The sequence below is a fragment of the Candoia aspera genome, chromosome 5 (genome assembly GCF_035149785.1).
Source record: "Candoia aspera isolate rCanAsp1 chromosome 5, rCanAsp1.hap2, whole genome shotgun sequence".
NCBI lineage: Eukaryota > Metazoa > Chordata > Lepidosauria > Squamata > Boidae > Candoia > Candoia aspera.
Window position 1 is genome coordinate 27,130,078 of NC_086157.1, and position 26,218 is coordinate 27,156,295.

Below are 26,218 nucleotides of genomic sequence, written 5' to 3' on the forward strand. Positions count from 1 at the left end.
AGTTTAGCATATCCCAACATACAATGAAAAGGGATTTAAAACATTGACAACTATAGTGCGATATTAACTAAATACGGCTATATTTAAGTATCCTTTTTTAAATGGGGAAAAGACTACTTAAAGTCACCATGTTCCGATTGGATCAGTCAAGCTGTATCAGAAAATTACATATAGGTTATCTGATAATCTGCCCTCCACAGCATAATAAATTGTGTAAATAACACCTTATATTTTCAAATTCTTTTGACTCATTTTTCAAAAAGAGTTTTCAATATTATTCCACAATAGTCAGCTTGTAGTAAGTCCTTATATTTTATGTTTTTTTATTCTTTGTCAATATATTCTATATTTTATTTTTAACTGGGCTTTGAATATCTTTTAAAAAACAACCAGTTCTTCCGAAGTTCCTAGCCTACAAAAATTTCTTCTTGCATTTCTACTCATGTTAGTTAAATTAAGGGGGGAAAGTTCTTAAAATTAAAACTTTTGGGAAAGCTTCCCTGTTGTTCATCCGAAGCAATTTGCCATGTAGTCATTCCCAGATGTTTTCCAGGTATGTTGTAATGTAACTGCTGTTCTAATTACCATTATTGGCCATGCTGCCTGGGGATGATAGAAACTGTAGCTGAACATACCTGGAAGGGGCATCAGACTGGTTAAGGCAACACTGTTTACTTTTTTATTAAAATTATATACTTCAGAGGCTCCCAGTGAAGCCAGCCCATGCAGTTAACCAAATCAGTGCAATAAAATCAAGCACAAACAGCATACAGTGAAACTGGAGGAGAGAGACTGTATTTGCCTCCCCAACTTCATTTTACTAGCCCTTAAGTGAATTTCAGGAGGCAGAAAAAGGACAAAATCAATGTGATTGGTGTATCTACATCCTTTTTACCCATTTACCTCTTCCTGTATGGGCTGAACATTTCTTTGTATATTTTTACCTTTGCTGCTGTTTCAGCAGCACATCCCTAGGATTCTGTGCAACTGTGGGTAAAGCTAAATTATAAGAAGTTACTGCTATTCATAAAGAGACTTGCCTGTCCAAAGAAAATGCATTGGTTATTTTATTACAGTCTTGATCTTTAAATTTGTTATCTGTCCCCAGTTGCCTGGGTGTGCATTTTCAGGCAACAGTTTTGCTGGGACTGCCAGTGAAGTGAAGTGTTGCTCATGCACACACCTGTTGAGATGGCTGAGGGCAGGTGAGCTTTCCAACAGATGTAGCTGCTTTAAAGCTTCAGAGAGAAATGCTTGCTTTGTTCTAAAGTTCTCTGGGAAGCACCTCTTTCAAATGCTTTGCATAGCCCTTGTGCCTAGAACCATACTTTTATTTTTCAAAATGAATGGGCTTATGGGCTTATAGGCTATACATACTGATTTTCTGTGTATTCTTTTCAACACCTTTTTGTTGGATTTATGTGAATCATTTTGTGTTCCTGTTGTCTTGAGGAAAGGGAACAAACTATTGAGCCCCTGGGGACTTTCCGATGTATGGTTGCTGCTCCCACGCTTAATTAAATTGGGCTCTTAATATTTTAAAATAGGATGTATTTTTAAATAGGATTAATCAGAGAGCAAAGTTAAAAACATAAGAACTTTGCTGAAACTCTGTAGGCCTGGTTCTGTCTATATTTTGCCTTGAAATTCATGATAGAGGAAAGTTGGGCTTTAGATATCATCATCATATTTTTATCCTGCCTACACACACACACACACACACACACACACAGTATATATGGTCAACTCAGTCATGGCATATTTATATTTGGCATGTTGGATTTTTGTTTGCATGTATTTGGATTAGCATCAAAAAGCCTATTGAACATGGAACTTAATATGCTGTTAATAGTCTTTCTTGTGGTTTGGTTATAAAACTACTTATTAATTGCTCAATGCCATAAATTCAATATCACCTGTATGCTTCATCAGTGTTTTCCATTCTCAGTTGCCCTTTGTTTCCTTACTGCCTACTTCAGTGTTTAATCTAACACAGATTAAGAAAAATTGGAGAACTTTGGCTCTCAGGATGAATTCCCAGCATTCTTTTCCGTGGTCTGTGAGACAGACTGTTGCCCAAACCTGGATTGATGCTTATGCTTAACCAGACGTTTACTCTGCAAAGAAATGAAGTTAGAAACAACCACAAAGTGGAGCCATGCCTCTAACTGTACTGAGCTGCTCCCTCTTCATGACACATAAGAGAGTTTAGGGGCTGGGAGATTACTTAGTCTTTCCTCATCTATGCATGGTGTCTCCAGGCTAGGTTGGGTCATTGTTGACGTTTATCAATATGCAGAAAACAAAATTACCCACCTCCCTAAGCAATCACTAATTGGCCAGCTGTGGTTTGGTCTGTGCATAATTAATTGTAACTTGCGCATAATGTGTGATGCAAACCTGTATACTATAAGGTAGGGGTCTTAGATTTCAGAGACTCGGTGAACATGGGTGGGAAAAAAATGGACTACCTTCTATTTTGACCAAACTAACTGAAATTTAACTTTTTATTCAATAATGTATGTGAGCAAAAAGTAATTTATGGCCTCTAAACTCCAGAAGTGTTCATTAACTTCAATAAATCTAACTAACTATAACTATCTAGAATTGTTATGCTCTAAAAATGGTATTGTCTTGTTACTTCTTTAAATGGATTTATAAAGAAGCACATATATTACTATATTACATATTTGCTATGAGCGTAATCGAACATAATTGGTTTCCTTTGTAATACAGCCTGTATCTACAGATAGTCCTTGAGTTATGACAGCAATTGGGACCAGGATTGCCTTCGCTAAGTGATGTGGTCGTAAAGCGCAGTGTTACATGACCACATCTCTTGTTGTTGTTTATTCATTTAGTCACTTCCGACTCTTCGTGACTTCATGGACCAGCCCACGCCAGAGCTTCCTGTCGGTCGTCAACATCCCCAGCTCCCCCAGGGACGAGTCCGTCACCTCTAGAATATCATCCATCCACCTTGCCCTTGGTCGGCCCCTCTTCCTTTTGCCTTCCACTCTCCCTAGCATCAGCATTTTCTCCAGGGTGTCCTGTCTTCTCATTATGTGGCCAAAGTATTTCAGTTTTGCCTTTAATACCATTCCCTCAAGTGAGCAGTCTGGCTTTATTTCTTGGAGGATGGACTGGTTTGATCTTCTTGCAGTCCAAGGCACTCTCAGAATTTTCCTCCAACACCACAGTTCAAAAGCATCAATCTTCCTTCTCTCAGCCTTCCTTATGGTCCAGCTCTCGCAGCCATATGTTACTACGGGGAACACCATTGCTTTAACGATGCGGACCTTTGTTGTCAGTGTGATGTCTCTGCTCTTAACTATTTTATCGAGATTTGTCATTGCTCTTCTCCCAAGGATTAAGCGTCTTCTGATTTCCTGACTGCAGTCACATCTCTTAGTGATGGCAATCCAGGCAGTCCTGGTTGTCATAACCCCAAGACATGCCGGTTGTTACGTGGGAAGCAGAGGGAGTCCCAAGTAAGGAGCACACGGGTGCCCCAGGGGGGCGGGGGAAGCCCTGGGAGGCCCTGCACAGGCTGCGCATGAGTTGAGGGAGGGGGTGCTTAGTGTGGCTTGAGCTCAGAAATTCCGGGGAAAGAGGTGTGTGCAATCACAGGGAGGCTGGGGAAAGAGGGTGCAGGGTACTTAAGTTGTGTGTGTGATATTGCAAGGAGGCCATGGAGAGGGTGTGGCGTATCTGTGTGCGATCGCAAGGAGGCCACGGAAAGAGGGTGCAGGGTGCATGCATGTGTGCAAGCGCAGGGAGGCCGAGGAGAGAGGGCACGTGGTGCATGCGAGCGAATAAAGGCTGGTGGAGGGCCGGGAGGAGACTGCCCCGGTGACTTGCGACTTTCCTTGCCAGTTCCCCATTGACTTTGCTTGTGGGAAGCCAGCAGGGAAGGTCGCAAATGGCGACACGTGACTGCAGGAAGCTGCAACTGGTTCTAAGTTCAGGCTGGTTGCCAGGCATCTGAATTTTGTTCATGTGACTGTGGGGGCACTGCAACGGCCGGAACTTCGAGTATTGGTTGTAAGTCCCTTGGTTCAGCACCATTGTAACTTTGAACAGTCACTGAATGAATGGTCGTAATTCGAGGACTACCTTTATGCATTTAAATACATTTTCCTGAGAAGGGATCCATAAGTTTCTCCAGGCCCTTCTCCAAAAGGTCCATGGCACAAAAAAGTTAAGGACCACTATAGAAGGAAAAGATTTCCTTTGAGCTGACTCTTGCTGACTGCATGTAATCATGTAGTTATTTTGACAATAACTTGGTTTGCCATTGCTGCTTCCAGGAAGTGTTTTTTCAGCTTCCCCATGGAGACCACAGGGATTTCATGGTGGCCCAGTCCTGCTTTAGCTTTGTTTTCTTGAGATCAGCCAAACTAGAGTTAATCTGCTTAGGTACTTTTTATGATAACTCAAATATATTTACTTTGTGCTTATGCAAATGTATTGAAAATAAATACAGACTAGCTAAAATACGTCTTCGGTAGCTGATCAAGTGGACAAATTCTGTGGAAGTGGCAGTGTAGACTATCCCAGTGTGACGATTACTTGTTATTTTTCCTTGAAATGCCTTCCTAATCCTTTGTTCTTTTTTAGAGATTTCCACTATTTCGATATGCGGCTGTTACCTATGAAGATTTGTAACCCTCCCAAATAAGGATGGTGTTTTAATGTTAATTAATGGAACTTCAATAACGGTGTTAATTCTGCGAAATGTTTTAAGTTATACTTGGCTGTGATCAACCTGCTGACTTGATAGACTGATTCCAGCACTAGTGTACTTAACGTTAGACTCCACAGGGTTAAACTGCATTTTTCTTGTAATTTTAGGTGCTTATTGAAAATCGAAGTTAAATTATCCTGCAGTGTTTTTAGGTCAGAGTTTGTATAGTATAAAGGTCAATCTTCAAAGTAATTGGGGAGATCAGATTGTAATGGCAAATATATGCCTTCCTGTATCTTTGTCCCGCAATCCCCCTTTTAGTTTTGTTTTGTTCTTAACCAACCTCCTGAGCATTGCTTGCTTAAGTTCTTCATTTTTGCAAACCCTCAAATATAATGATTATATAATTTTAAAAAAAGAATCTAATTTTGTTAAAATCTTCAGCTTCTGGTTTATTTTTCATGGGTCCATTGTTCTGATTCCTTTACATTTCTTGTTTCTGGTATTTCTTCCGTTTAAGCTTTGCATGTAGACTACATGAGATTTAATTTCTTACGTTTAAAGTACAGTTAGGGTTAGGATTAATTGCTTTGCACAACTCCTTGAAGCATCAGTGATCTCAAAATTGCTAACACAGCTTGTTCATAGTGAACTGTGAGTTCAGTATTAGAAATTTAATAACCTCAGCTTTATTGATTATGTTCATTTAAATATTTCTTCCAGAATTTGAAGGCAGATCCAGAAGAACTCTTTACAAAGCTGGAAAAGATAGGCAAAGGTTCATTTGGTGAAGTTTTTAAAGGCATTGACAACCGAACACAGAAAGTTGTTGCTATAAAAATTATTGATCTTGAAGAAGCTGAAGATGAAATAGAAGACATACAGCAAGAAATAACAGTTCTCAGTCAGTGTGATAGTCCATATGTCACCAAATATTATGGGTCTTATTTAAAGGTAAGTCCTTCCTCTGAAATGTAGTATTTGCAGTGTGCCTAATTTATGGATTGGAGTATTTGTAAAATAGCTGAATGGTTATAAGTGAAGCCATCTGACCTTTTGAAGCCTAGGCAAAATGAGATGCTTATTCTGTAAGACCTAAAGAAGATAAATCTGTGTCTTTCTGTTCCTTTATGTAGAGACAACGTATGTTGAAAACTGCTCAGTATAAAGTTGAAGTACGTACATGTTTATAAAATCAGAATATTTAGAGAGGGTGTATGTATGTTCATGTCATACACACACCTCTCTCTCTCTCTCTCTCACACACACACACACACATATATCCCGCACCCACCTTTTTCATGAATAAATATAATGTCAGTGCCAATTTAGCCTTTTAATTACTAGGCTTCTTATAAAGAACCTTGGGAGTTGTCATTTGGAAAGAATACAGAATGTAAGAAATTCCTGGCTCATTTTGCAGGAAGTTCCTTAGTGTTCTCTGCAACTAGGGAATTCAGAAAGTCCTTTTGCACAATTCTGATTTCCCTCTCTTTCCCATTTGCAATACCCTTCACCAATCCTGAAGTTTTCCTGAGCTTGGGAAGCCTCAGAAGGTTTGGTTTTGATCTTTAAAGGCCTAAATAGCTTATGATCTGACCACCTGAGGAACTGTTGAAGTTCCCTTGACATTAAGGCCAGCCAGAGAGGCTCCCTTAAAAGATTTCCTAACTTGTTTGTTGGGTACACAGAAGAGGGTCTTCTCTTGTCTTGCTCCGTTCTGTGGAATGTACCCCCCTTAGGAGATGTGCTCAGTACCAAACATTGCTATGGTTAAGAAAGGTCTTCCCATACAGCTAGACCTTTTTCATCGGAATAAGGTAATAGTTGATTGTAACTGCTTTTATTAGATTTTGCTTAGCTGTTTATTTTTATGTTGTCTGTCTGGAAGATAACTAAGATAGTAAAGGTGGATATGAATGCAGTAAATGATAACTTTGATGTAGAATTTGGAGGGGCAAAGCAGAAGCTCCTAGTAATTCTTGATCCAATAAATTTTAGATGATACCTAGCCAAACATATATTAATGTATAGGAGTGGGCTATACTGGGTTTCTCAAATTTGTGGTCAGAAATCTAAGGGTTGGTTTCTGGATTATGGAAATTTCTGGAGGGTTCCTGTGACATCAGGTACCTGCGTCCATGATCAGATCTGTGCCTGGTTCTTCTTATTGCATAAGTCTAGAGACATAGAAACTGGGCCAGAGTTACCATTCCTTTTCTGTTGCTATAACAACATCTGATGGTTTTGATGGCATACATCCAGGGAGAGGAGGGTAGGTATTTCTCAGTTGCTAATAGTGTGCATGCTGTGTGTGTCCAGGTTTTGTTACTACTTCAGTCTTTAAGGACTTGCCCTGAAAGTTCTGAGTGACTGTGCAAGTAGAAACAGATCTCAGTACAAATTGGAAAAGCAGCTGCATTTTCCTTTAGAAATTCTGCAAAGATGGCAAGTCTGGTGTTCAAAGGATCAGCTTATGAGTGAGTTTTGTAGTTTGGAGAGTGAAATGTTCTCAGCTTGTAGAATTAGATAAAAGTTCTTGAAGGTCACTAGGTCCGTCTTGGAGAATCATGTCAGTGCCCAGTGCATTTCAATTACTATTTGATTTCTGTTTTGTACCTGTAGTACACTAAACAGTCTAAGAGTCTATATTTAAACTAAGCATAGGAAGAGGATTAGCATGTTAACAGCATGGATAGGTTAAGAGCAGGATCATTATTGCTTTCTCTGTCAACAAACCTATTGTATGACTAGGAATTCCCTAGTTTTGGATTGTTCTTTCTTTTGCCCAAATCTAGCATGGTACAGTGGGACTGCATAGCTTTCCTAAAATGGTGTCAGTCTATGTCTGCAGTATAATCGCCCTTCAAACTAGACCAGTGTTTCTCAACCTTGGCAACTTTAAGACATGTGGACTTCAACTGCTGGCTGGGGAATTCTGGGAGTTGAAGTCCACATGTCTTAATGTTGCCAAGGTTGAGAAACACCGAACTAGACTTTAGGTAAAGGTAAAGGTTTCCCTTGGCATTAAGTCCAGTCGTGTCCGACTTTAGGGGGCGGTGCTCATCTCCGTTTCAAAGCCGAAGAGCCAGCGTTTGTCCATAGACACTTCTGTGGTCATGTGGCCCGCATGACTACACGGAACACCGTTACCTGCCTGCCAAAGCGGTACCTATTTACTCACATTTGCATTTTTTCGAACTGCTAGGTTGGCAGGAGCTGGGACTAGCAACGGGAGCCCACCCCGTCACGCGGATTCGAACCACCGACCTTCCGATTGGCAAGCTCAGCGGTTTAACCCGCAGCGCCACCGCGTCCCTTAGAAGGGTATTATTAGTTGATCCTCTTGATTCTTCTCTTTCCCCAGAAGGGGATGTCAAATTGTCAGTCTACCTTGTGCTCTTAAATGCGCACTAAGAGATTAAAAAAAAATAATTGTCCAGATGGGCAATTCTCAGAACATCCACAAACATTTCAGAAGTATAATTTACAAAAGATAAGAGAGTGCTAATTAAAATATTCTCAGAATCCAGTTGATACAAAACCGTAGCTTACTGTAGCCCGATGGGTCATATATCGGAAAGCTTATAGAGAGAAGTATGTTGGAAATAGAACACAGCTTGCAGAATAAAAGAAGTATGTGGAGCTCTTGGTTGCCTTGGAAGAAAGGGTATGGGGATGATAAATAGCAGTAGAAGTTCCGAGTGAGGTGAATGGGTTATGGGGTTGCTAGGTATGTAGAATCTAGGGACCACTGAGATACCCTCTTTTTATATCCTTTATAACAAATCTTCCATAAAGGGTCTTTTCTTAAGAGATTCTAAAAAAACTAGTAAGAGTATAGATGTATACAATGGCTGTATAGAATGGTTGCATTGTGGCAAATTTAGGATTACCCTAGTACTGGCCTACCTTGTTTCTGCTTAATTTCCCTTTTTATTTCTTGCTTTTCTGTGATGTATGGCTGGTTATACCCCAGTTGGAGATATAGTAGATTCTTTCTAAACTTCTTGTATTGCTCATATAAGACCTTGCTTAATGACTGCCCTGTGTAGCGACTGTTCAAAGTTATGACAGGACTGAAAAAGTAATTTTATGACCAGCCCTCGCATTTATGACCGTTGCAGCATCCTGCAGTCACACAATCACCATTTGTGTGCTTCACAACCAACTTCTGGCAAGCAGCATCAATGAAGAAGCCAGCAGTAAAATCACAAGTCATGGTCATGTGATGTCTTGCTTAACAGCCAGCGGTGACTTGCTTAATGACTGAATGGGAAGTGACGTCATACCTCCATTGTGGTCACATGTTTTGCTTAGTGACGGATCCCAATTGTCGCTAATTTAGAACTACCTCTAATTGAATATTGCCATATTTGCAGGAAAAAGAAGGAAAGAAAGAAAATAAAAGCATAGTTTTGGGTCTCTCAAGAAAAGCTGAATGCTGTAACTAAAAAAAAAAAGGGCCAAGGAAATAATTGGATGTCCAATGAGTTATGAAGTTTAAAATGTTAGAATGGTAGGGCTGGCTGCACTTTTAGGCAATTTTGCTGCAGAAAGCAAATTTTGAAATCCTTTTAAAAAAATAAGCAACAAATTATCCTATTTTTCACCATCATAGTGGCTGCTGTTTAAATTATTTGCTTTAGACATCAAAATATATCTGATCCTTTCTAAGTAGAAGTCACTATATTTTAACAGTTCTTCAACAAGGTATGATTTCAGTGCATAAAGATCATAATTTTTAAGTCTTGTCCACAGCCCCCCATATATTAGATTTTACTGCAGTGTAGAAAGATACAGAAATGTGAAAATATGTTGTTTAGGCAGATCAGGTCTTTTGTAGTAGCTTACAATTTTGTATACAGTAATAATGTAGATAAAATTCAAAGTCTGAGTAAGATTCCAGTTTAACAAATTCTCTGGTCGTACTATTAAACCTTAAGATGGATAGGACTTTCCTATCACGTTGAAGCTATTTGTGTTACAGCTTCCTTATTCTCCTCCAACTATAAGTTATGCTAGAATTTTGTTTTGCCAAATGTATTCTTCATTGCCTGTCAAGATGTGCATTTTCCCTTGTGGTTGACCTTGTGGGTGGATGGAAAACTAAACATGACAGATGTGTCATGTTCAACACCAGTATTTCTTTTCTTGCAAGGATATTTTATACAGCTAGCACTAAGGATTACCATTCAGAAGATAACTTTGTAGTTGATCTATATCTCCCCTCTCCCCTATATCAGCCAAGGGTAGCTGATCATCATGATACCAAGGGTTTAAAGGATATAAGGATCTCCAAAATAATTAAAGATCTCTCCAAGGTGTTATTAGGTAAAATGATTGAACACATATAATCTCTTTCAGTTGCCAAATCTTTTAAATGTTTTAGTGCACAACTACTGACAAGGTTAATTCAGTCACTATAGAGAAAAAGAGGTTTTTCATATCAAGTTATTAAAACTGGCACTTAGATTTGAAGTAAAACTGCTTTAGCATTTGACATTGACTCTTGAACCACATGCCCTACTGATTCACCGTATCAGAAGTAAGAAGTTTTCATAAATGCTCACTGTTCCCTCTTTTGCTGTTCTATTTGGCACCACTGCAGCTTCAGTAGTAACTGAACAAATACTAGTTTTACTTGTTCTTCTGGCAAAACAGGCTCTTTTCTACAGAAGCTCATATTTCTGTGAGTTATTAAGGTTCTGTTTTGAGTTTCACTACAAGAAACAACTGCTATTTTTGAAACACAAATCCAGGTTTCCTAATCCAAATATTTGTTAACCTGCATTTTCTTTTTCTAAAAATATTATATGAAAGGTTCCAGTGTCGCCCTGAGTCAAGATTCATAACTGGAGAAGAGAGAGATTAAGATAACACACACACACGAGAAGTACTAAAGTTGTTCTAAGGTGGTAGAATATTAAATTCCTATGAAATTAAATTAAATTAAACTAAATTCTTATGAAATCTTTATTTTGGTAGAAGTATCACAAACAGTGTATGTTACTCAAAAAAGTCTTGCCAGGCATCCTTTATTGTGGGAGCAGGCAACCTAATAGCCTATGAGTATTGCGTTGTTTCTAAGAGTTCCAGTGCAGGTCTTCTTTTTAAAAAGTGGGTGAAGCCCATCTCGACTTTTAAAAATATGGAGTGGTTCTAGGAACTGTGTTTTGGTGTGGAGTCTTTGGAATCTGAAGAAGAGATTTTAGGATTGCGTGTGTGTGTGTGTGTGTATGAGAATGCCTGTCCATCTCACACAGGTGACTCTGGAAGATGTACAAGGATTAAAAACTTGAAAACCACAACCCCTGGTGCCCAAGGATAAACAGTAGCCCCATTCATAAAAAAAAGAATACATCAATAACAACAATTCAACTAACCTCCTGACCCAAATGTCTGGGGGGAACTGCCTCGTTTTCCATGCCTTGCAAAAGGCTGGCAGGGTCAGGGCTATCTGAATTTCTGAGGGGGTGCTGTTCCATAAGTTGCCAACCCTGTTTTATTAGTACTGTATTAATTTTCAGAATCCTTATTTATCAAAATGAATATGCAGATATTTTAAATCATTACAAGTGTCATATTGAAGAAAAAGAAGTCTGTATAGCGCTGGCTAATTTTAATTTCAACACTGAATGCCCTTGAACTCAGAAATGTAAGTGTCCTTAGGCTGCTATTCCAGTTTTAGCTTTAGCTTAATGGACTAAGTCAATTTGAAAGAATTCAATTGAAGTTTGTTGAACATGTTCTTCAGTGCAGGAACAGACTAAGATAAATTTGAATGTACTGATATATTTTTGGCCAATTGGATTGTACTAGTTCAGATCACGAACTTCTTCTTGCACAATTTAGGATCAGACTAAAGAGATTAGGGAAGACCCACAGATCAGCTAGATATGAGCTCACTAATATTCCTAAGGAATATGCAGTGGAGGTGAAGAATAGATTTAAGGGACTGGACTTAGTAGATAGGGTCCCGGAAGAACTCTGGACAGAAGTTGGCAGCATTGTTCAGGAGGCGGCAACAAAATACATCCCAAAGAAAGAGAAAACCAAGAAGGCAAAATGGCTGTCTGCTGAGACACTAGAAGTAGCCCAAGAAAGAAGGAAAGCAAAAGGCAACAGTGATAGGGGGAGATATGCCCAATTAAATGCAAAATTCCAGAGGTTAGCCAGAAGAGATAAGGAATTATTTTTAAACAAGCAATGCGCGGAAGTGGAAGAAGACAATAGAATAGGAAGGACAAGAGACCTCTTCCAGAAAATTAGAAACATTGGAGGTAAATTCCAGGCCAAAATGGGTATGATCAAAAACAAAGATGGCAAGGACCTAACAGAAGAAGAAGAGATCAAGAAAAGGTGGCAAGAATATACAGAAAACCTGTATAGGAAGGATAACAATATCGGGGATAGCTTTGACAGTGTGGTCGGTGAGCTAGAGCCAGACATCCTGAAGAGTGAGGTTGAGTGGGCCTTAAGAAGCATTGCTAATAACAAGGCAACAGGAGACGACGGCATCCCAGCTGAACTGTTCAAAATCTTGCAAGATGATGCTGTCAAGGTAATGCATGCTATATGCCAGCAAATTTGGAAAACACAAGAATGGCCATCAGACTGGAAAAAATCAACTTATATTCCCATACCAAAAAAGGGAAACACTAAAGAATGTTCAAACTATCGAACAGTGGCACTCATTTCACATGCCAGTAAGGTAATGCTCAAGATCCTGCAAGGTAGACTTCAGCAGTTCATGGAGCGAGAATTGCCAGACGTACAAGCTGGGTTTAGAAAAGGCAGAGGAACTAGAGACCAAATTGCCAATATCCGCTGGATAATGGAAAAAGCCAGGGAGTTTCAGAAAAACATCTATTTCTGTTTTATTGACTATTCTAAAGCCTTTGACTGTGTGGACCATAACAAATTGTGGCAAGTTCTTAGTGGTATGGGGATACCAAGTCATCTTGTATGCCTCCTGAAGAATCTGTATAACAACCAAGTAGCAACAGTAAGAACAGACCACGGAACAACAGACTGGTTTAAGATTGGGAAAGGAGTACGGCAGGGCTGTATACTCTCACCCTACCTATTCAACTTGTATGCAGAACACATCATGCGACAAGCTGGCCTTGAGGAATCCAAGGCTGGAGTTAAAATCTCTGGAAGAAACATTAACAATCTCAGATATGCAGATGATACCACTTTGATGGCTGAAAGTGAAGAGGAACTGAGGAGCCTTATGATGAAGGTGAAAGAAGAAAGTGCAAAAGCTGGTTTGCAGCTAAACCTCAAAAAAACCAAGATTATGGCAACCAGCTTGATTGATAACTGGCAAATAGAGGGAGAAAATGTAGAAGCAGTGAAAGACTTTGTATTCCTAGGTGCAAAGATTACTGCAGATGCTGACTGCAGTCAGGAAATCAGAAGACGCTTAATCCTTGGAAGAAGAGCAATGACAAATCTCGATAAAATAGTTAAGAGCAGAGACATCACACTGACAACAAAGGCCCGCATAGTTAAAGCAATGGTGTTCCCTGTAGTAACATATGGCTGCGAGAGCTGGACCATAAGGAAGGCTGAGCGAAGGAAGATCGATGCTTTTGAACTGTGGTGTTGGAGGAAAATTCTGAGCCTTGGACTGCAAGAAGATCCAACCAGTCCATCCTCCAGGAAATAAAGCCAGACTGCTCACTTGAGGGAATGATATTAAAGGCAAAACTGAAATACTTTGGCCACATCATGAGAAGACAGGACACCCTGGAGAAGATGCTGATGCTAGGGAGAGTGGAAGGCAAAAGGAAGAGGGGCCGACCAAGGGCAAGATGGATGGATGATATTCTAGAGGTGACGGACTCGTCCCTGGGGGAGCTGGGGGTGTTGACGACCGACAGGAAGCTCTGGCGTGGGCTGGTCCATGAAGTCACGAAGAGTCGGAAGCGACTAAACGAATAAACAACAACAAAAAAGATTGGCAAGGATTTCCAGATCAGTGATTTAATGGCAGAGAAAAATAGAGAAAAAGATTACCCTCCAAATTCAGACTGTGAAAATCAAGAAAGCTGAGGTGAGAGTAGAGGGACAAATAAATCTGTGTATGGCCTTCAGTTGTACTGTCAAAAAATGCCAGAGTTGACCATGTCCTTAGAAGCTCATTGCTTCTCCATTCAATTTTTGTGTTTCCACGTTGCAAAGGATCTAGAGCAGTGGGGAATGCTGGCTGGGGAATTCTGGGAGTGGAAGTCCACACCTCTTAAAGTTGCCGTGGTTGAGAAACACTGATCTAGAGATTTTGTGATAAATCAAAATAAAACACCTGACCTTAAAAACCTAGGACCTGTCGACCCTTGCTATAGTGATAAAAATTCAAATTGGTTTAGGCAACCTATTGCCATGGTCTCAGTTCTTAAGTTCAGCAGTTTTTCCTAATAAAGCTGAAAACTGGACTCATCTCTTGTCTTAGATCATTTCATTAAAAACAAAACAAGGAGTCTTGTGGCATCTTTCTTATTTTGTGGTTCATGTCCTCTTCATTAGATGGATGGAGTAAAGTCCAGTGAGAGAGATGTTATAGTACATATAAATGTAGGGATAGGCAGAAATGCTGAACAAGTCCATCTTCTAGATTTTCCCTCCTCTTTCTCTCATGCCACAGACAATAAGCTTCTAAAATGGTTTCCTTTTTTCTTTAAATGATACTAAACCTCTAGCAATAAAAGGATGTGATCAGAACTCTGAACAGAACTCTGCATGGTCTTCACTCATGTTATGATCAGTAAGAAAATAAGCAAGAATTATCTCCCCATTTGTCATTGGAATGATCTTTTATTGCAGCTTTGTATAGACTTGGGCCCCCTCCAGTTTCTTAATTGTTTTATATTAGCCTGCACATATTTTAATGCCTTGATTCCTCCTTACCATTTGCAGAATAGATGGCATTTAAGTGTAGTAGAGCAATTTCTAGAAAATACTGTTCTTTTGAATATAATGATTTGTCTAATAAATGGCTGTTTGGTGGATAAGTAAACCAGAGTTGCAGTTTTCTTTTTTGTAATTATTGATATACTAGAAAGACATTCATGAGATCAGTAGAGGAGAATGGCTGAAGTGTTAGATGGCTAATGACAAAGCCATCAGTGGCAAATAACCTTTTCTCCCTTAATTGGTAAACCGTGATTGGTGTGATGGTTCTGACCTCACCTTCAGTATACCTACCCCTACCCCTACCCCATATGTATAGTTAAATGTACAATCAGTATGAATTACAGGTTTCTTCACAAGCAAAACAGACTATCAATAATATTATTTTTGCTAGTGTATAAGGTTTCTTACTCTTTCTGATCTTTATTTTTATTATTCTCCTTTTTGTCCTCCAGCAGTAGTAGTGTATATGTAATAAATCATTCTCAGGGCAACACTATATGCATCCAATGAGAGGACCATGATCCATGAAATCTTATGTATTAAGACTTTGAGATGTTGCAGGTTTCTTTAGTATGTAACAAACATAGCTGTGCCTGTAGGAAATACTCAGATCTTAGTTTATTTATGAAATAAATAATTGGACATTCAGTGTTCTAAATGCATGAAAGAATGTGTCGGAGGGAAACTCTGATTTGAAAATGAAAGATAAAAGCTTTGCTGAGTAAGTTGCATCTTTTTTCTACATTGCTGTATTGAGTTTCTGTGATGCTGTATTTTGCTAGTGTCTGCAAATGATGAATCATAATACTACAGAGTTGCTAACAGATTAAATATCTTGGCACTATTTGTCTGTTCCAAATTTAGAATTTGTGAACTTAAGAACCAAGAGTTGTACGTGGAGTAAATCTGAGATTTGATATTAGGGGTGTGTAAAATAGTGAGCATCATACCTTCATAAATCATTGCAGTCTTTGCACATCATGATAATACAGTATAGTCTGAAGCTGAAACTAGCATTTACAAATGTGGAAAGCCTCCATCGTTAACAAATAGAATAACTTAAGATAGTGTAACTTTGACAGAACTATCTGGGAAGCTAATTGAAATCCACAGACCTCCAGCTGTTAGAGATTTTATAGCAGTCCGGCATCAGATCCAAGAAGAAGCAGAATGGGATGATCTTATGTATCCCTTGCCTGAGCCAGAGCACAGCCAGTAATTATCATTACTATTATCAAGCTTTTTTAAAAAAACATTTTATTGGTGAAATATAACAACCAGAAGATATGAAGTGCAACCAAAATTTTAACCATGCTAATAAAATCAGAAAAGAATACCGTATGCAGAATAAATAAGTGAATATACAGATTAAAAGAATATACAGATTAAATGAGTGACATTTGTAGAAACTAAAAATATAACCATACAGTGTTAATGTAGAACTAGCTCAGTCCTTTAACGTGTTATTAAATCTAGCCATATAGACCATCTATTGCCCCATCTTCTCAGTTTTGGTACAATACATTATTTCAATACAATGATGTTTATATAATCTACTTAGATTCTTAATATTCTATTATTTATTTTATTATTATTAATCTTGTCTGCTGCCTGACTCAGGGTGGTTCACAATAATCAAACAAAGAAATTACAATCAAATCAATAAAAGACAAAGATAAAAGGTGGCAAGTGTGACAGACCGGATGGAACGAAGCGAGGAGGTCTCACTCTCCTCTCCTTCAGCTGAGGGTGAAAGACGAGGCACAAAGACATTGCCTGCTTCTGCACTTGCAAGATCCCCTGAGCTCAGACCTGGTTGCAGAGCAAACACGGTCCTTTCTCAAGCTCTGAGCTGCTGGAGAGCAGGGAGATTGCCTTTGCATCCCCCATCTTGAGTTCCAAGTTTTGAGTGGGAAGGGTGAATGGATTCTCCACTGATTTGTGTTCCTTCTAAAGCAGAGCATAGGAGCATGCCTCCGGGTGGCACTTAAATGTTAGCTGGACTAGAGGATCAACCCCAAATCTGGTCATCTTCCAACAATCTACTTTCTAGTAGTAACTGTACCATCTTCTGTCAGAGTGAAAGATAAAAGGAGAGTTGTAATTTATGTGACACTAGAATTTGGATTCTTTAGAAGGAATTATAGTCTAAGGTTTGTTTTTTTTCCCCCTTTTTCTGGAAACGTCTAAAAATGCTGCCCTGAAATGCATTATTTCTGATACTTTTATTGCTGTTAAAGATACCAGAATGAATGCTTGGCCTGATATATGAGATACACATTCTCTGTTTCACATCACTTATTTGACAAATGATTTCGTATTTGCACTTGTTGGTGTTGTCTGCTTCACAGTGAGACAACTATTGTCAATGTATTAGTTTTACATAATACTGATTTGGAATATCAAATTTTTGAGGGAATTGCTAAGCAAAGTTTGAAACATAATAGCGTGGTAGATGCAAAATGAACAATACGGGGTGTGAGAGATAAAAAAGCACCTACTGAAAAACAAAACAAACGCCACTTTGGTGAAAGAAGCAGAAAATCACAATCTTTTGAACCTTCCGTTTTCATGTTTAATGGAACACCTGTTTCCCTGAAAGTCCAGCCAGTTTCTCCAGATTATCTCTAAATAAATTATTCTGAGGTTCAGTTCTCCATGAATGATTTTTCCCCAAATTATGCAAGAGACTCCATACAGATCACATTCCCCTATTACACGCTCAGCATGGCTCAGCCCTAAACTCCCGTCCTCTCATAAGCACAGATGCACAGAAATGAACCATGTTCACACCTATCCATAGGTTCCTCCTGCTTAAAGTAACTCAGCCAGCTTTTTCCATCCCTGGGCTGTCCTTGTACTTCCTCCACACTGTCCAGGCTGATCTTTGCCTCTGTCCTTTTATCTTTTGTCTGCCTGACCTCCTGCTGGTCCATCTTCTTGATCTGAGACAAAAAGCGTTATGACAAGAGAAGGGTGAAGGGCCAGCAGAATGAGATGACAGGGCAGCTTGGTTTTTCACACCCAAGTTTTTTGTTGTTTAAAATACAAAAGTTCTAAAAGAAAAAGCAGTTTCAAGGGCATTTTCAGTCCAAAGAGTGGTTGCATCTCATCACTTAAATTAAGACTTGTAATGGAGAAGATTTAGCAGAAGATAAAAATTCCCATGCTTTGGAAATGGTTTTGTTTATATCCAGATTTTTTTTTAGTTGCCTGTGTTGTACAGTAAAATTCCTTTTAATAACTCAAAGTACCTATTGAGTGAGCCTTGAGTGGCACAGAGTGGTAGGCGGCAGTATTGCAACTGAAACTCTCCCCACGACCCGAGTGCGATCCCAGCGGAAGCTGGATTCTCAGGTAGCCAGCTAAGGTCAACTCAGCCTTCCATCCTTCCGAGGTCGGTAAAATGAGTACCCAGCTTGCTGGGGAAGGTGACGACTGGGGAAGGCAATGGCAAACCACCCCGCTATAGTCTGCCAAGAAAACGTCACGAAAGCGGCGTCCTGCTAAAGGGTCAGACATGACTTGGTGTTTGCACAGGGGACCTTTCACCACCTATTGAGTGCTTATTGTAAACTCCAAGTTTGACCTTTAATTTCTGTAAGGCATGCTATGCTTATAACTATCTCTGTTTATTTATCTTATAATGACAAATAAGCCATTATTTATGGCAGCAAATCATATTTTGTCATTCAGTTTGTGCTTTCTTTAAGTTGTTAAGTACAGACACAACATGAAGCAGGCATAACATAACACTCAAAATTGTGAAGAATTGGTTTTTTTATTATTTGGATGACATTTTGTATTAACAGGACACGAAATTATGGATAATAATGGAATATCTTGGTGGTGGATCTGCCCTTGACCTTGTAAGTAACCAGTTTTTATGAAAATATCTATAGTTCATCTGAATTTCTAAATATTGTTTTGTAGCTTTTATAAAATGCCTTGTATACATCCTACCATTTATCATAAAAATAAATGTATGACCACCGAACTGTAAACTTTGCAAACAGAATTTTTAATTATTCATGTAACAAGGGAGAATATATGTGCATTACTGAAAGAATCTTGGTTGAACAGTATTGGAAACTTATTTGAAAGTGCATATATTTGAAGCTTATGGGTATTACAACTTTTATTTTTTTAGTCAAAAATGGCAAAAGTTGTGAAGTTGTATAGTTGTGTACTACACAACTCTATTCATTGATGTGCCTCATGGAAACTTGCATGTTTGCTATCCCATCGTAGCTCAAATGCCTAAGTTCAGGTCCACTGTCAGCCATGGAAGTTTCCTGGATGACTTTGTGCCAGTTGCTATCCCTGAGCCTGACAGAATTGTTGAGCATTAGAACAAGTATAAATGAAGTAAGAATATATAAAAATGTACTATATTGGACTTCACGGTTTTTAGTTAATTTTGTTAATTATGTGGCCTTTTGTCCTGAAAGTAATGTGTTTCTTCTAGTTAGAACCAGGTTCGCTTGATGAAATCCAGATTGCTACAATATTAAGAGAGATTCTGAAAGGACTCGATTATTTGCATTCAGAAAAGAAAATTCATAGAGACATTAAAGGTAAAAACATTGGGGTTCTGTTAGTGTTTTAACAATTTAAGCTTAAATTTTCAAATTGCAAATTTCTTCTAAAAATATTTTCTAGCTGCTAACGTGCTCCTCTCAGAACAAGGTGAAGTCAAGCTAGCAGACTTTGGTGTAGCTGGACAATTAACTGATACACAAATAAAGAGAAATACCTTTGTGGGTACACCATTTTGGATGGCACCAGAAGTAATAAAGCAGTCTGCTTATGATTCAAAGGTAAGATTAATGTGCTACTTAATATTTTCAGCCATCACTCAGAGCCCTATTCTTTATCTTTCTTAGGAAACATATTTTGCACTGTGAGATGTACATATGTGGGTTTGGCAACTTATCTGTGGGAATTTTTATAGATGAGAGCATAGTTATTCAGTGGTTTTTAATTGTAATTTCCACATATAGAATGATAGGGAAATGCTGGAAAAGATGTGTATTTTCCATTTGTTTGCATTGTGCTTACAGTCACATTCCAGAATACTTTAGAAACTTACTCAGAGTGGCAGAAAATTCTAGGAATTTGAGAGTGTGTCCATGTAAGAGTGCCATAGGTGAGCTTTACAGAAGAGGACCTGTGAATTCCAACACATTTTTATTTGGAGTGAAGACTATTTTAAAGAATGGATAAAGTATGTAAAACACTGTTCCCAGGGTCCCCTATTTCCTAGCATCTCTGTTGACTTTACTTGGCTTGTTAGGAGAATCATCCCTAATGTACTAAAATTATTTTCTTCATTTTGAAAACATTACTAGATGCTCCGATGAAGAATAACAGTGGGAGCTGTAGGGAGGCTCTCCGATAGGGTAAATTACATGCGTAAATACTTGATCACGATTTAGAATTTGAAATGAATACAAACTGCTTACTTTGGATATTGTTAACTGCTACTTTTTGCAGTGACTAAAATAATGCAGCTTTTACAGTTGTAATCAAAATTATTCAACCCCTATTGCAAATCAGGTTGATTGTCAGAATTTACAGACTTTCAGCTGTTTGCAATGAACAAATCAAACAAAAGCAATTGAAACAGCTCAAGACAATGAATGCTTCAAGTGGTGTCCCCAAATTCAACTGAAAATGCAACTCACCATGACTTCTCCAGTCTCAAAATTATTTAACCCCTTCATGGCAAGCATCTTCAGAACTAAGTAGAGCACCCTTTTGCTGTTATGACCTGCTGCAAATGAGATGCATAGCCAGACACCAGCTTCTGGCAGCATTTCTGAGGAATCTTAGCCCATTTCTCATGAGCAATGGCCTCCAGTTCAGTAATATTCTTGGGTTTGCATGCTGCAACCACCTTCTTCAAATCCCACCAGAGATTTTCTATGGGGTTCAAGTCAGGTGACTGTGATGGCCACTGTAGAATCTTCCAGGACTTCTTCTGCATCCAAGCCTTAGTAGAATTTGAGATATGCTTGGGATCGTTGTGCTGTTGGAAGGTCTAGTGATGCCCAAGCTTCAGCTTCCTTACAGGTGGCATGAGGTTTTCTCCTAGGATTTCCTGATACTTCAATGAATCCATCTTGCCGTCCACACGCTGCAGGTTTCCAGTGCCAGAGGATGCAAAGCAGCCCCAGAGCATCACTGAGCCACCACCATGCTTAACTGTAGGCAGAGTGTTCTTTTCAGCGTATGCTTCGTTCTTCTTCCTCCAGACATACTGCTGATCCATGGGCCGAAAAGTTCCAGTTTTGTTTCATCACTCCACAGAATAGAATCCCAAAACTTCTGTGGCTTATTGATATGATTTTGAGCATATTGGAGCTGACTTTTCTTGTGCTTTTCGGTCAGTAGTGGTGTACATCTTGGAGTTCTGGCATGGAAACCTTCTGTGTTTAGTCCACGCCTTACTGTGCTCACTGAAACCTCAGTGCCTGTTGCCACCAAGTCTTGCTGCAGGTCTTTTGCAGTCACTCGAGGGTTTCTCTCCACCTGCCTTCTCAGAAATCTGGTTGCAGCCGTTGACAGCTTCCTTTTTCTGCCCTGTCCAGGTAGTGTGACCACTGTTCCTTTAACTTTGAACTTGCCAACTATGCTTCCAATAGTGTCTCTAGGAACATTCAGTGTCTTCGCTATCTTTTTGTATCCTGTTCTTTGTTGATGAAGGACAATGATCTCTTCTCGTACCTTTTTGGACCTTTCTTTTGACTTAGCCATACTCTATTTCTAACATGCAGTCAAACATGACACTCAACAAACCCCTAGCCAGTTCAGGTATTTCATGTGTTCCAGCTCAAGCACACCTGGTGCAACTAATGAAGCCCTTGATTAGTTGCATCAGGTGTGCTTGAGACAACACCTGTTTTGCATACTGTGTGTGTGCTGTTGTGACGGATTCTATTCAGGGGGTTGAATAATTTTGAAACTGGAGAAGTCATATAAGTTGCAATTTGAGTTGACTTTGGGGACACCACTTGAAGCATTCGTTGTATTGAGCTATTTCAATTGCTTTTGTTTGATTTGTTCAACAGCTGAAAGTCTGATTTGCAATGGGGGTTGAATAATTTCGATTATAACTGTGTATTACTTGATATGTGACTGACAAAAAAATTCTTTTGCAGCTGCCCATTTATATAGGTTGCTCACTATAAAGAAATCCCAGAGAGCATCAGAGAACAGTTGTACCATTTCTAGAAGGTACAACAAGATGTGGGGCTAGATCTATTGAGAGAAGTAGATTTGGCCTCTGAGAAATGCGCATATTTTGTCCAAATCCATTTCTACCCTTGGCTGAAATTCTTTTTCATTCTTTTTACTAATATGAGGTTCCTTGGCTGTGGTTAATGTAAGAGTAGGGCTTACTTGCTCAAGCTTGCAACCCTGGGCCTTTCTTTCAGAGTAGCCTCAAAAACAGGTGATGTCTTTATGATGGGACTGTTTAATAATGGAGTATATGGGAAATATTGGGGTATTAAAGGCCTGTTAGAAATCAGGGTATTTTGCATGGCCACTTTTGATCAGGCGCATGCCTGATTAGAATAATAGTCTCTCTTCTTCCAGAAATATAATGTGTGGGAAACATATTCAAAAAGTTGACTATAAGCATTTCATGCATATTCTACTTTTTGTACCTAAAATTAAGATGCAGAGAGGAAAACATGTACATTTGAGAATGAATAGTCAGTAAAAAGATGGGATACTTGTAAATGAGTTCATTTTCTAATTTCTGCCTAACTATAAATTTGTCCCTATGTTAATAGGCCGATATATGGTCACTGGGCATAACGGCCATAGAACTTGCAAAAGGCCAACCACCACATTCCGAGCTACATCCAATGAAAGTGTTATTCCTGATCCCAAAGAACAATCCACCAACATTAGAAGGAAACTATAGTAAACCTTTGAAGGAGTTTGTCGAAGCCTGCTTGAACAAAGACCCCAGCTTTGTAAGCTACTCAATTTTGGTGGATATCTCCGAATGATGTGTGAATTGCCCTGTGTGTTGTAGCAATAGAAGAGTTGAGTCCATGTTTGTTTTTAGGAGTCCTAGTGATGAATATACATGAATGTTCATGCCATGTAACATTTATTTTAAAAATAAGTATACTACTATAAAAGTGAAATCTAAACATGTTTTAAGTTCATTACTCAAAACCAAGGATGGATTACCATCTACTTTCCATGTGAAGAGTGTGTGTTTAATACTTCAGAGCAGTGTTTGGCAACTTTAAGATGTGTGGACTTCAACTTCCATGCTGGCTGGGGAATTCTGGGAGTTGAAGTCCACACATCTTAAAGTTGCCAAGTTTCAGAAACACTGCTTTAGACCCATTCTGTTAATGGTTTTTGCAGCTCACTGTAATTTTTGTTTCTCTCCTACTCACAGTTTTGTTCAGGTTCCATATAAAATGGTGAGAATATTTTATTTTAAATGATACATAAAACATTTAAGATGGGAAAGAAATATCCCAACTCTAGAAGGGAGACTGACAAGGGAAAGGTGCATAAATACAGTATATACAAAACTTACGTTTTCAGAAGTTAATGAAAATAATATCAATGAAGAATGAGAAATAACAACTGCTGATAGTGATAACATTTCAGATTCATTACATGGAACAAATTGGACTGTTTCACATGGCAAAATATGAACTCTCTTTCTACTCAAGTTTTTTCTAAAAATGAGAGCTTTCTGTATCTGTCTGATACAGTTGCAAAAAAACAAAACAAAAACAAAAACCCACCCCAGAAACATCAGTGTCTTTTATTACAGTGCTGATGGTTTCTTGTTCCCAACATCAAACAAAAAGAGGAGCTCCTGAGAGTTTGTCAGCTTAATTTACAACAAGAATTAAAACATTATAATGTAAATTCAAAATGAGTATAATTGCTGTTTTAATAAGTGGTACTTTTCTATTTTATACACAAAATAAAACCAGATCGTACAAAATCCATTCTGTAAAGAGCAATTGCAAAACAAAATCTTTTTTATGAATATACGAAGTTCTGGGGCATGGATAAATGGGAGGATATGAGAACCATCAGGATCGCTATGAAGAGCTATATAGATACAGCTCTTTTACTTTCAGTGGAGTTTTCCCCCATTGCTTCAAAACTTGTGGAAACTCTGCTTTTCTATCACTTTCACAAAACTACTTTTTTATGTTATCTAGTCACTGTGTTCTATAGGTAGACTTGAATAATTTCTCATATTAAAAAGAAATCTGTTTTGTTTTGAAAGTATATATAATTAGAAATTAAATTTTCAACATATCCTTTCACAATCCATGTTGTCAACTGCTTTTCTTCTAAAGCCACTTGAATGGGCTGAGAGGTTGTAGCCCATACATTGCTTCTTGCTTCACTGCTTCTTCCTTTCACGGTGCTTGAAACATTTCTGGAAAATGATAAAGTAACTTGGCAAACAGTGATTTGGCCCAAGTTCCGTAATGCCCCAAATGCGTTGTGTTTTGTACATATATTGCATTGATGGCTCATATTTACAGCTGGTATATCTGGGGTGTGCAAAAAATTTCAGATTCAAACCACTTTGAATTTTAAGAATTGTTTCAAGTTCACAATACTTCTCAATTGTTGAAACAACCTGTTTTGACTCAGAAGTGTTTGACTAGAAATGTTTTGGGCATCCCCACTGTCTGTGGTTAAAATATCGTGCCTACTGATGCTGATCTGTCTTCTGGATCTGTGTTACATTTAGCCATGAACTAATTAAACTCAATTTAGTAAAGAAACTTACTTTCTATTTTTTAAGAGACCAACGGCCAAAGAACTCCTAAAGCACAAATTTATAATACGAAATGCAAAGAAAACTTCTTACTTGACAGATCTCATTGACAGACATAAAAGATGGAAGGCTGAGCAGAATCACGATAATTCGAGCTCTGAAGATTCCGATGGGTGAGTTTGAGCACAAGTGTGGTCGTTTTGGTGTGTGAGGATGGAGGAGTACTTCAGATAAGATGGGCCAGATTCACAATAAGATTCAAAAGTCTATTCTTAGATATGTTCTGGATTAATCTTTTAAAAAATAGCAAAATATTTATAGTCTACATGTAGCATATGTTCCTGAAAATTATGTTCAAGTAAACATGTGCAGACTCTTACCATTCTGAGAATGGAATGTTTTAGAGAACGCTAGAACATCCCATCCCTTATCTGGAACACACTAGTTAAGCCATCGTAGGGGTTATCTAGTGGCTTTTGGAAATTAATCCTCTGAACCATTTTGTGGTAACAAAGCTCAATTTTGTTACTACTTTATGTATAGAAACTAAAAACTGAATTATTACCAACCATCTTCCTTGATTTTGAAGAGTGCCCCCAAGCTCCTGAAAGCTTGAGTTGTCTTAGTGGCTTTCTCCAAAACTTCAGACTTTCCACTGGCCATATCCAATTCCCTTCCTTATTGATTCTTATTATGATTCATGAAAATAGGTCTTACCATTTGGGGGGAAAATGTGGGGAATAAGTATCTCTTCTGTAGTGGGAAAGAAGAAACAGGATGGCTCCTACTGTAGGTTATTCTCTATTGTGTATTGAACCTTTCTGAAAGAACAGATTGTTATATATTTGTGTGCCGAACATCTATTCACAAATACAGATCCCTGATACATTTTGTAGGACTTTGATTTGCTATTAAAAGACTTTTCATTCTGCTCACAGACTTCCTCAAGTGATTTATTTTAACTTGAACAGACATTAATGCTTTAATCAAGGCCAATGATGGTGGGATAAACTAATATATTGCTTGCTTGCTTTAATTTGGTTCCTACAACTTTCCAAGATATATAAAGGTAGAAGAAGACCATAGAGAAGGCCTGTTATCTGTGCTAAATAAAGGAGCCTTAACTCCTAATTAGTAGAAGCGCTGTTCACACCATTTTTTTATTTCTAGTATAATTTAGATTTTTGTTGTTGCTTTAAAATACAGTTGAATCTGCCAGTTTTGTATTGTCATCAGTTCATAATAAATTGAACAAGACCATCTTGTAAATGTCATAAATTTATTTGTGTTAAAGTGAAACAGATGATCAGGCATCAGGTGGCAGTGATTCAGGTGACTGGATATTCACAATCCGAGAAAAAGATCCCAAGAATTTGGAGAATGGAGCGACCCAACTCCATGAGTGGGAAAGAAACAAGGTATTTTACTATTATAAATATTGTGGGATATTAACATAATATTTTAAACAGTGATACCTACTGTATTTTGATGGCTGCCTTATCTTGAGGTCTCTTCTAAATTGTGAGGACCTCGTTCTGTGCACATTGAAAACTCAGATGTGAAATGCATGTGCTGCTTACCAAGACTGTTCTGTTTCTTTGAGACAAATAGTGGTTTCTCAGCGGTGGTTGGCTGCTGCAGAGCAGCGTGAAATACATAATTTTGTTGCTTGCCCTTATGTGTTCTCTGTCCTGCAAGTTGGGAAGTACGCCCAGCTCTCATTTTACTTGGAACCCAACTGAAAGTGCAACAGTGCTCGAGATCCAAAGAAGTGAGAGTCTGATGATGTTCTCCAGCAGCCTCCTAAATGCCATGAACCCAAT

The 26,218-nt window shown here is 38.5% G+C and overlaps 1 protein-coding gene across 1 annotated transcript in view; it reads left to right on the forward strand.

Annotated features, from left to right (window-relative positions):
* Positions 1 to 26,218, forward strand: part of STK24 (serine/threonine kinase 24) — a 34,518-nt gene that overhangs the window by 2,093 nt on the left and 6,207 nt on the right. Inside the window, exons 2-8 of the mRNA XM_063304829.1 lie at positions 5,411 to 5,641; positions 18,421 to 18,477; positions 19,077 to 19,185; positions 19,271 to 19,428; positions 22,411 to 22,596; positions 24,423 to 24,568; positions 25,690 to 25,813. Coding sequence (XP_063160899.1) covers positions 5,411 to 5,641; positions 18,421 to 18,477; positions 19,077 to 19,185; positions 19,271 to 19,428; positions 22,411 to 22,596; positions 24,423 to 24,568; positions 25,690 to 25,813 — 1,011 coding nt within the window. The remainder of the gene's footprint in view (positions 1 to 5,410; positions 5,642 to 18,420; positions 18,478 to 19,076; positions 19,186 to 19,270; positions 19,429 to 22,410; positions 22,597 to 24,422; positions 24,569 to 25,689; positions 25,814 to 26,218) is intronic.